Source organism: Ostrinia furnacalis, unplaced genomic scaffold (genome assembly GCF_004193835.3).
Source record: "Ostrinia furnacalis isolate ACB-3 unplaced genomic scaffold, ASM419383v2 OfSCF0694, whole genome shotgun sequence".
In the NCBI taxonomy this organism is placed as follows: Eukaryota; Metazoa; Arthropoda; class Insecta; order Lepidoptera; family Crambidae; genus Ostrinia; species Ostrinia furnacalis.
The window spans coordinates 1,461,407-1,473,439 of record NW_021130933.1 but is presented as its reverse complement, the minus strand read 5'-3'; the positions used below and the strand labels follow the sequence as shown (position 1 = coordinate 1,473,439).

The following is a 12,033-nucleotide window of genomic DNA, read 5'->3' as shown; positions in this document are numbered from 1 at the left end:
CCAAGCTACCCATCCTTATCGCTCGCGCGTAATTATATTGCTGTCGCGACTGTGCGACGGGCGCCACAGTGAGTGTGCGAGCGCGACAGCAACATAGTTACGCGCGAGCGATAAGGATAGGTAGCTTGGGATCATTGGACAAAATTCTACGTGCTCACGGACCAGACTATAGTAGTCATAACTCCATACAAAAAAGCTTTTCAACCATTTTACGACAGGTTTGCGATTGTAATGTGCACTTTGTCTAGACCCACTGTTACGATACTTTATGTAGTACGCGAGGCTGTTTGGTTGTTTCGAATGGTAAAACGTCACAAGCAATATCAAAATGCGTTCCGGCATGCCAATAATTCAAGTATACTTACACGTTAGAATAAATTAGGATAATATGCTAACGGTTATTCCTAAACGACGCAAAGTTTGCCGAATATTTTGACAACTTGTACATGTAGTAATATGTGCTAAAGTCCTTGCTAAAATTCAGACTTAGGTCGGATGTACGCAAAATATGGGTAGGCTCTATGGAATAGAGCTAGACAAAAGATGTGTACTTTTTGGTTAAGATTAATAGGGCTCAAGTGATTTATTCTAGATTTTTGAATGACGGAAATCAATAAAGTACTAGAGATCGTCGAATAGGGATAGCCAATAAGCAATAAGTAGATGTATCGTGCACCATTGTTGAAAGTCACCTAATTTCGCCTCTGTAGAGACACCAAGATGATACCCATAATCTGTGGTTTACGTATCGCTATAAGCTCTTTTGGCGTAAATCTTTCTGAGTTATGCAGTCGTCTTCAATCATCAAACCATCTGCAGAAGGCATTCAAAGAGTATTTCAACCTATACTTCCAATTTGTAAATGCCTTAGTACAAAAACGCATTTACATTACTTAACAAACATTATTTTGTAAATACTTGTTCTCATTGTAAAGATACATTATTTTCATTGTTAAATATTTTTAAATCGTGTAAAGAAATAAAATATTGGAGTTATATTGAGTTGTTTTATTTTTTAATAACCTTATAAAAATACTTATTTTTATATGACAGTAAACAAAAACTATGTTAGAATATTGTTAACATTATTTTAAAACTATTTTTGTGCTATGGCTAAATTAACTGGCTCATAAATTAAAATATATTAAATGCTTATTAAAATAAACTCTATACTTAGTCATGTTTATTATCTAGAGAGTTAAAATTAAGAGAGAATTAAGGCACATTCGATTGCTACAAATCTCAAAACTGACCTTGGGTCGCACCATTTTTGGATTTAGGAAATTCGTTGTATAAATTAACATCAAGTCCACAATCACATAATTGAGAACAAATCTATGAGTACACTAAATTACTTGAAGTAAATAGATACCTTTTAACTTTCTATGGGCAGCTCAACCATTTTGCCTGTCCTTTGATCAACCCCATCGATGATGATTGGTTCCTCATCATCAAGTGACTTGTTCACAACTTCTATTTCTCGTTTTTTATCAGTGGCCAATTCCAACATTAGCGTTTCTAGTTTCTGGGCTTTCCTAGTTTCGTTGTGGGTTATTAACGCGCATAGATGTTCTGTGAGCAACTCTTTCTTCTCTCTTTCCTTTTGAAGGTTGATTTTTGCTTGGAGAAATTCTTTTTCAACTTTGAGGTAGTGTTTTCTGAAAATATACAAATAAAAATAAGTATAAAGGTCCGTGAGCACGTAGAATTTTGTCCAATGACCCCTAGATACCCATACTTATCGCTCGCGCGTAATTATGTTGCTGTCGCACTCGCACACTCACTGCGGGCGCCCGTCGCACAGTCGCGACAGCAATATAATTACGCGCGAGCGATAAGGATGGGTAGCTTGGGGTCATTGGACAAAATTCTATGTGCTCACGGACCAGGCTTTAGTAGCCAAGTCATATGCAACACAGTTCACTAGCGCCCTCTAGGTGAAAAATAGTTGAATGGTTTAATTGTGATCAATACTACAGCACATTACGATTTTGATTCTATAGCATAATATAAAGGCGAAAATTTGATTCTATAACATAATATAAAGGATGTCTGGATGTTAATATGTTTGTAACTCTTTCAAACAAAAACTACTGAACGGATTTAGATGAAATGTTACAGTATTATTGTTTATAATCCAGAATAACTAAAATTTATGACGATCTGTGACAAACTAAATTTTACGCGGGCAAAAGCTACTTTATACATAAATTGAAAATTATTAAAAAATAACAGGTAGGCTGACCAGATTGTGAATAATAATAATAATTCACTTAAATCATTTATATTTTAGTGCCAATTGACACAGGCTATTATTCCAAGGATAGTGGATGAAAAGAGCCAAATTCGAACAGAAATAAGTATCAAATTCTTACTCTGCATCAGCATAACTTAGACAGGCCTGATCAATCTTCTTCCTCAGCACAGCTACGTCCAGGGAGAACTGTCCGTCCAGTACTTGCAATTCCTTCTTGATTTTCTCCAATTTCATCACCTCTTCTTCTGTCTGTTTAGTCCTAGAAAATAAACATTCAAAATAAAAGTTATAGTTCCAAAATACTGAACTGTCCTGTCCATGACATTGACAGCGGGGCGCCACCGTCTATACCGGGTCGCTGGTTCCGATTTTTGCCATGTTGGAAACCACATAGTTGAACGATGGTAGCGCCCCCTGTCATTGAGTTTTGTGGGACAGTTCAGCGTGGGTCATCTATAACCCCTTTGCTTGTATTTGTTTCTGTCTTATTGGTTGCCAGAAAGTCCTAAATAAATCAAAACTGACATAAAAGTTAAATGTTTATTAAATTACCATATAGGTTTTGTAACAAGCTTAAAAAACCTGCTGTATTTTGATAAATCAACCATTCCTTCATATAAAACATTCACTGAACTGGACAATATTTACACTTGTACACGACCAAGTGATAAAAAAATCTAATAAAAATGAGTCCGCACTTGACATGATAATATTGATAAAAAAGATTAGACTTCTGTCAAATTGGTTATCTTTAAAAACTATTTTATGATATCAGTTGACAGCACAACAGACTATGCATTTTTGTAGCAATCCACTGAATACTTCATAAATTATTATCAATAACTTTAACTACACTCAACATCAAATAAACCGCACCTTCCGCGACGCGAACTTTAAAGATTTTCTTCTGACACAATCATGGTACCCCGACAATATTGGTGTTATTTGAAAGCCCAATAAAATATCCTTAAAGAAAAACACATTTAATTTCTTAATAAAAGATTAACATATACCATAAATGTGACTTGAAAGAAGACCTCACTTTGGGCTCACCTCTGGGATCAATTAGACCAAATTTTATGGTTATAATACCAAATAATGATTACACGTGTCCTCTTTAACAGATGGATAGCGATTAATCCCAACTTAACAGTTTTATGGCCATAAAAGTTGGCTCAAACGTAACTACCTATTTTTTGAAGAAGTGACTCTAGACCCTTCTAAAACACATTTTTAGGGTAAAAACCTTTCCTTTAATGAAATGAAGTTTGGAACTAGGCTTTTAAATGGTGCCAATATTGGTGGGAAGTGGGGATGCATACGTTCCAAAGTGGTCCAAAGTCCTATATTCCTACCTGGGGAGGTCACTCTGTGAACTGTAAATCCCAGACTTGGCCATAAACAAAATAAGAAGTATATTCTTACCTATCTGCCAGTGCTTTAGCAAGCATCTCTTTCCTCTTCTTGTTCTGTTCTTCCATCAACTTCTGTTTCAGTTGCAGCTCTCCTAACTTCACTTTGTGGGCTGCCAATTCCTCTTCTGAATAGTTACTAACTCCTCGTACAATATCTGGTGTGCTGGTTGTACTACATTTCCTAAGATCAGTACTCGAATCCATTTCGGCCACTTCATTAGACGGTCGCTCGATTTCATTATTATTTAAATTCAAATTAGGTACATCTTCCTCAACGTCAGCTTCGTTAGTATTTGTCTCAGTTTCAGTATCATTTCCATCGCTATCAATGTTACCTAAAGTGTCATGTCCAGAAGAAGTAGGCGTTTTGATGCTTAGTTTGCATTTTTCGAAGTTGATTGTATCAATAGCTTCATCCGAACTCTGATTTTGAAGCTGAAGTATTGGCAATTTGTAGGAATTAGTTGGTCTCTTTGGTTTCCCACCAAGTTTGTCCACCTTCTTTACTGTTGATGAGTTTATTTGACTGGAGAGTCCTGTAAAATACAAATTCAAAATTATAACTCATAGATTAGATACCCAATTTATTAAATTTACACAAAATTACTTTGTAACACACAACTAGCAATGTATGATGACAATGTGTCAACTTTTAAATGTTATCTATCTTCAATGTCCGGTGAGCATTAATCACACATTTATATCATAAATATTGTATTATGTACAGTTTATTAAGGATGCATATTACAAGTTAACAACCTTTTTCTTTTTTGTATATTTCAAACTTCCCAAAAGATAATAAATGATAGCCAAGGTCATGACCTTGTATCTGTAGTTGATTAATGTAATCCTGAATCATACAATGTACCTTTACTTTTACCTGTGGGAACCTATAAGTGGTTTACTTGCTGCCTATCTTATGTCATTATTACACACTGTAAAACCCTGGTTTTCCTAAATAAATAAATAGGTAAATAAAAAAAAATAAAGTAAGAACTGATGTTGTCAAAATGATCTTTGTATGCATCAAGAAAACTGATTCATGAGTAATCAATCGCATCATCAAATACCAACAGTCAAGGTCATAGCATGTTTTTTTTACCTAGAAATTCTATTCTAAGATTTAAAATAGATAATTATTTTTTTTACCTAGAAACTCGCATCTCTAATACTTAAAACAAATTAAATTAAAAGGTTTTATAGAAAATAATGTACTATAGTTGTGTATAAGTACTAACTGAAACTAAAATCTTCAACTGAACAACTACAACTCCTACAAGGCTCTACCCAATGCAGAGACAAAAAAAAATTTATTAATCTAAGAGCTAAGCTATGTACAACTTTGTTTACTTGGCGATTGTCGTAATGCATAATACTGCTTTAAAGAACAGAAAATGAGATTAAACCACAGATTTGAGAATTAAACAAAGCAAATATAGTTAATAGTATATAATCTACGATCTAAACGTATTCTACTGCATAATATCGACATTGAAAGTTTCCGGTATAAACAACGCGAAACCTAAAGGATTTTAAACGTTTATTTGCTAACAAAATATAGTATAAGCCTGAAGGGCCCACAAGCGTCTTACAATCGACGCAAATTTTATACTCAAGTTGTAAAAACTGTGGGAAAATAATACAGGCAAAAAGAAAGAAGTGAAACTAATTAAACCTACCATTACTTGGTTCTACTTCGCTGGATTTTATCCGTTTCAAATCTTCTTCACTGAAACCAGTGAATGTAGACGTCATTGTTTCTTATTAAATTGGTAATGCATATGTGTAACTCTTCTTGATTCTTGAATCCTTTTCCCGATTTCCAAAATTTTTTGAAACATCTGACTCGACGTGTCTCAAAAATTGTCAAATACTGACAGCTCTGACGTTTTGTTTGAATACTATGTTCCATTTTACGTAATGAAAACGCTTCGATCATTCATAACTTTGCGCCGTTCGGTGATGAAAATTCTATAGCTCCATAGCCGTAAATAAAAGGTTTTAAGAAAAAAAATAGAGCGTAGGGTTGCAAGTTGACGAAAAATATCGATATCGATAATATCGTTATTTTCTTCTGGTATAATCAATTAAGGAAACTATTTATTTTCTTTGAAAGTTTTTAATGAATCAGTTAAGAAAAAAAATCAGTCGTTATATCTAGTAGAATTCGTGGGTTCCACACTGTTGTTTAATTACTCTTATGCAACAAATGTGTAAAAGCAGCGTGGCCAAAAATTGGGATTTATCAACCTGAACTGAAAACTAAGGGAATCTCCAAATAATTTGCATTTACCTACATTTGCAAAATTATTAAAAGTTCTAATTTTATTTTATGGATTGATAAAATGCCTAATTTTATAATTACAAATCACATAATAATATACCTCTAGGAGATAGCAATGTAACATTTTGAACATCTTGTACCTACTACACTTTATTGTTGGAACTCCTGTAACATTGCGAAGTGAATAAATGAATATGAATATGAATAATTATCTCCAAGTGTGTACCAGAGGCATCATCAACTATTTAATCTTCTACAGGGTGTTAGGTAAATGGGTATATGAGCCGACACTAGCCCATGTTAACATGGGCATATAAATGGTATGGTAAAGTCAGAAAATTGATATCTTCATTTTAATTATTTTAATTTTCATACAAATCGGATTTTATAAAATTTATTTTGTATGAAAATTAAAAAAAAATGATGATATCAAATTTCTGACTTCACCATACCATTTATGTGCCCATGTTAACATGGGCTAGTGTCGGCTCATATACCCATTTACCTAACATCCTGTATACATATAGCTTCCCCTATAAAATGTATTGATGTAATGCAGCGCTTGATCCTCCTTACGAGTGGCAAAATGTGACAGTTGTAATGTCGAAAGATAATCGAATCGATAAGCCTTTTTAAAGGATTCAATTTTTGATTTAAAAAGTGCCACTTGTTTGGCTACTGTGTTACTACATAAAAAAGGTATGTTGCCTATGCTCTCCCAAAAACATATTATTTTTTCGAAGTTGACATTTCACCTTTTTGATAAAATAATATCGTATCGAGACTGGAACAATATCAATAAAAATTATTGATATTTTTTTGCCGTTAACATCGATATTATCGAAAATGCGATAAATCCTCACATCCCTAAAAAAAAGCGCTTCCTTTTTGACAGTTTGTTTGTGTCGGCTTGGCGTTTTTAGGTTATTTTGCTGCTAAAAGCAAAATTAATCGCTGAAATATTTTTACTGAAGTCAAAAGGTAAAGGTGTACTTGCTGTCATGAAATCGTACGTTTCTTAGCTTGATTGAGGTAATAAATAAATTAAACTGTGTTTTTTCTAGATAACCTATCACAATGGCGGCGGCTATGCCAATCAACCCCAAACCATTCCTCAACAGTCTTACTGGCAAGTCCGTCCTTGTAAAATTGAAGTGGGGCCATGAGTACAAGGGTTTGCTCGTGTCTGCTGATGGTTACATGAACCTACAACTCGCCAATACCGAAGAAATTGTGGAGGGAAACAGCACAGGTTAGAATAGGAAATATTTTTCCCTGCGATTTTCAGACACCTGTATTTTTTTGTCTGTATTGTTCTTCTTGCATTGGTTATTTCCGCCTCTGCCACTGTATTTATTTTTAGATGACTTCAAAGTTTGTGCCAAACAATTTTCTAAGAACAGACGTGTTACTATTTTATAAAGGAGGTAGTTAAATAATCTACAAAAAATCTTAGAAGGTTTACTAATCAGCAGATGATAGAAGAACAGACTGTATGTAACCTTTTGTTGGCAAATAAAACACTTTTTACTTCACATTTTCCATTTCAGGTAACCTTGGCGAAGTTCTGATTAGATGTAACAACGTCCTATATGTGAGAGGAGCGGAAGAAGAGGATGAGGAAGGTGAAATGAAGGAATAGGTTTTAATTTAAGCTTAATTTAGTAATATTAAGTATAAGGTTTAATAAATATTTTTAAGGCAATTATCGTCTTTCATTGATACCTAATTTTTGGTTGAGGCAGTCAACAATACATTTTTTTAGGGTTCCGTAGCCAAATGGCAAAAAACGGAACCCTTATAGATTCGTCATGTCTGTCTGTCCGCCTGTCCGTCCGTAAGTCACAGCCATTTTTTTCCGAAACTATAAGAGCTATACTGTTGAAACTTGGTAAGTAGATGTATTCTGTGAACCGCATTAAGATTTTGATGCAAAAATAAAAAAATAATAAATATTGGGGGCTTAGGGGCCGTTCAAGTATTACGTAAGCAGATTTCTTACCAATTTTTACCCCCCCGCCCCCCTTGTCATCAAAAGTAAGCAAAGCACTTACCCCCTCCCCCTATGCTTACGTAAACATTTTTAGTTATAAATGTTTTTTATATTGTCATTTTTAAAATAAGTAGGAAAATTCATGAAAATAAAGGTTTAACTGATACACACAGAGTAAGGGACAAAAAAATCCCATCAAAAACAATACTTGTCAAAAAAACCAAGTCTCGCAACTCAGTTGTTCTACGGTAAAAAGTTGTGAGATCCATGTAATACCAAGTCCAGGCCAGGAAATCTTTAACGTTTTACATAAATATATTGACTTGGCCATCGCACTAAATAATTTAATTTACACGTGTTTTCATGCGACGGACGCCCGCAGTGAGTGTGCGAGCGCGACAGCAACATAATTACGCGCGAGCGATAAGGATGGGTAGCTTGGGGTCATTGGACAAAATTCTACGTGCTCACGGACCAGGCTATATGTACTTTCAAGTTTAGTGAAATCAATTCTATAGCTATATTTTATTATTGTGTGCCAGCCAAGGAAAGGATATTAGATTAGAGAAAGAAACATAATTTATCACTTCAGTGTAATTTTATTTTTCTTTCAACAGGTTGTTTAGTTATTTACAGTTACAGTTCACAACAATCACACAATACAAGGCCTACTGATTGCCATAATTTTGGTATTGCAATAAAAATATACATTTATCTTTGAGAAGACGTGCTTGTGGGCAGATTCTTTTCATTATGAAATGAACTTAATGTAACTTTATCCAATTGTAAAAGAAACTTAAAATTAGTAATAGTAATTTAATAACATGTGTCAAGTACAGGTACGTTATTTTATCGCAGACAGATGTGCGTTTATGTGCCCATATTTATATGCCTTTAATAGAGGGCGAATTTCAAAATGCACAGAAGGAAGACCTAAAATTAGTATTTGCCTTAGATCACAACAATAAGGGAAGATAGGTAGGTACTACGCACACTATAAAGTGCGAGCGAGTTGAGAGAGTGAATACTATCGTGTATTGCGTTTATTTGCGTAGGCCAACCCCACTGTGAAATACTGGAGCGAAATTGTGTGCATGAACTTAATTTGAGCGGATCACTTCCTTTTTGTTTTAATCTAAGTTTTATAGTGATTGTACTACCCGTTCGCGCTAAGTTTGCCGCTCCGTGGAATGCGCGTCCCCTCCTCCAATCGCGATTAAACGCAATTGAGTGTTTTATTTTACGCAAATACACAATTTTTATCAATATTAATTAGAGATGAAACGGATATCCGGCAACTATCCGGTAGGCCGGATATCCGGCCTAAATTTACTATCCGGCCGGATACCGGATAGTAGCTCACTATCCGGCCGGATACCGGATATTAAAAAACTACGAAAATTTCCTATAATAAAATGAAACACATTAATTGAGTTAATATCAATAAAATGGCTTATAATAATGACGGTTTTTATCGAAAGTCCAAAAAGTTACAAAAAAGCCATATTAAGGCCTTTCAAAAAACTAATTTCTTTTCTGGGCTATTCACTTTAATGACGAATACATAAATAGTAAATATATTTTAATGTCGAAATATTGCCAAATAAAATAGGCGATCTTTTTTTTCACTGATGGTCTGATGACATTCAGGGTGACTTTGAAATCGTTGGCATCCTTTTAATATAAGACTACTCATGATAACTACATAGTGCATTCCCCAAATATGAGACAAATCCAATGAGATTTTTGGTCATTATTTTAACTATCTATTTGTATTAGTGTGCTCTTAAAAAGAGTTTAAAACTATTGTACAGTCAACAATACATCATCTTATACATTTTGTTGCAAAATAACACTTAATACCTAAATTGAAATCTGTACAAGATTTCATATATTGAAATTTTAATTCATTTGATATGACTCATATTTGGGNAAATCTTTTGTTTTTATTTGAAATCTAACTTGTCTTTATCAAAATTACAAATCTAGAGCCATTTTCAGTTTTGTTGTTAACGAAGCGTTGAATGGCGCGCCCGGAGAGGCTTAGTTCAAACGATCATTGCAAACGTTGTGATAGTGATAGAGACATGCGATTTTTCGTTTTACGAAGGTAATACGATAGAGAATAATACAAAGTAATAAAAACTACCAGTTATAGGGGCATTTTTTGGAGAAATTTAGCAAATAACCAAAAAAACACGAATTTTTAAGCGGATTTTTTCAAAAAGTATATTTTTTTTATTATTTGTTGGCCTTTTTTGTGTATTTTATGTATTTTTTTAGTATTGCCTGTTATTTAGCATTATTACTGTTTTTATTTTATCAAGATATACCGCTTAGTTTAAAAGTTATTATGTTTTCTTTACAATAAGTAATTGGAAGAAAAAAATTCTATAAAAAATTTAAAAAAAATCTCATAAATTTTTTGACCTCTTTTTTGTCGATAAAAATAGGTCTAGTTTCATCTATTTTCATATGTACACTTTAACGTGACTCACACTGTATATAGATTAATAACAATATAAATGATAAATTATCGGGAGTAATTTTTAATATGATTCACCAAAAAACCTGTTTTTTTTAATCAAGGTAATTGAGAATAGTTGTTTGTTATAATGATGTGTTTAACTTTTACATAGGTACCAAAGATAACTTTGTACAATTTGCTATATCATTGAAGTAGGTATTTTGTGTTTTAGGACTCAGTGTTAGTATCTTGTAAAGACACTATCTTGCGAAGTCATGTCAAACTTATAAACTTCGTCTCTTGGCGTGGGTAAATTCAAAGGTCTCATTAAAAGCCTTTTGTTTATTCAGGTTTCAGTGGCAAATCTAATGACGGCGTAAAGATAAACACACATTGTTAACAACTTGTATCGCAATAAAAGGCGTCGTTTAGAAAATGGCGGCGCGCAAAGTCATTGTTCCACCCGCGGTACAAAGGCGCTGCACAAAAACTTGGACAATGCCGTGTAGGCCGCCTTTGTGCACACCTGGGTTATTTAACTCTTACAATATTAAATATTTATTTTCAGATGCACAACCCACGACAATACGGTAAGAAACGTCATTTATGTACAATTTCTTATCTTACAACGTCATAAAGTGCAAAGTTTCTTTACTAGTTATTTTTTATGTGTTTCCTTTATGTTATACCCATTATACACTTAAACAACTACCTAATTATCTGTTTGTCAATGGTCTAGGTGTTTTCTATATAAATATGTACAGTCAACAGTGCACCAAACATTTTTTTTGTTTTTTTTTCAAAATAGACATCACATGGTTAACATAAAGTAGGTACTATATTTTTTCAGAAAACAATTACATACGATCATGATGACGAGTAATACGTATTCTATGAATGAATTATTGAATTTCTTCAGAAGGAATGGATGGTTTACTGTCACTGGCTCTAATATAAGACTCATCAAAACTTCGCCGTCTGCTTCTTCAAACCAATAAGTTTCTGAAATGGATTCTTTTTTCTTTTAATGTCACAGAAATATTGAAAATTCTTTTTAGTGTCTAGACGTGTCTAGATTGCTCCGCACGTGTGCGGAGCAATCCATACAAAAAATAAGTTTTTTTTAAATAATCTCTGTATCGTTTAATCCGTGTTTATCATCCTACATAAGTAAAATAAATTCAAGAGTTTATGTGGAGGTGGTGTGGCTAAAAAAGGTAAATTCTGCGCATTCTACATCAAGATACTTATGGTTCGGACAAGAGGTAGAGGGTAAAGAATAAATCCAATTTACATAAAATAATCTGTCGGAAGCTTAACTGGGGGCATGAACGGAGCCGGCGTTGTGTGGCGACCCGGGGAGCACATGGTTGCTTCTGTTTCTATTAAGTGTACCTAAACCTACTTCTTTATTTGCACAACAATATAAATAAAGGTAAAAAAAACATTTTGACGATTACTTATGCACTATTAAAGTAAATGCAATGCGCGCGATTAAGTACATTACATCTTTTTCTGAAGGCAATCAAGGCGCTGCTTAATGTAGCGTACTCTTCAGCGCTGGTCCGAAACAAACTGGTTCACTCATTTGAAACTTAGCAAGCCGGAATAAACGCT

At 33.8% G+C, this 12,033-nt stretch overlaps 2 protein-coding genes across 2 annotated transcripts; one reads left to right on the top strand and one right to left on the bottom strand.

The window, feature by feature from the left end:
* Positions 1 to 1,194: 1,194 nt before the first annotated feature.
* Positions 1,195 to 5,565, bottom strand: Gorab (Golgin, RAB6 interacting). The gene is made up of 4 exons (XM_028300095.1): positions 5,352 to 5,565; positions 3,683 to 4,208; positions 2,376 to 2,516; positions 1,195 to 1,658 (listed from the first exon to the last, which is right to left on the bottom strand). The coding sequence occupies exons 1-4, from the start codon at positions 5,425 to 5,427 to the stop codon at positions 1,376 to 1,378; spliced, it is 1,026 nt and encodes a 341-aa protein (XP_028155896.1). The 5' UTR covers positions 5,428 to 5,565; the 3' UTR covers positions 1,195 to 1,375.
* A 1,256-nt stretch (positions 5,566 to 6,821) lies between these two features.
* SmF (small ribonucleoprotein particle protein SmF) lies at positions 6,822 to 7,661 on the top strand. Its single transcript, XM_028300022.1, has 3 exons — positions 6,822 to 6,937; positions 7,021 to 7,208; positions 7,507 to 7,661. Exons 2-3 carry the CDS (start codon positions 7,034 to 7,036, stop codon positions 7,596 to 7,598), a joined length of 267 nt encoding a protein of 88 aa, XP_028155823.1. The 5' UTR covers positions 6,822 to 6,937; positions 7,021 to 7,033; the 3' UTR covers positions 7,599 to 7,661.
* The last annotated feature ends 4,372 nt before the right edge of the window (positions 7,662 to 12,033 follow it).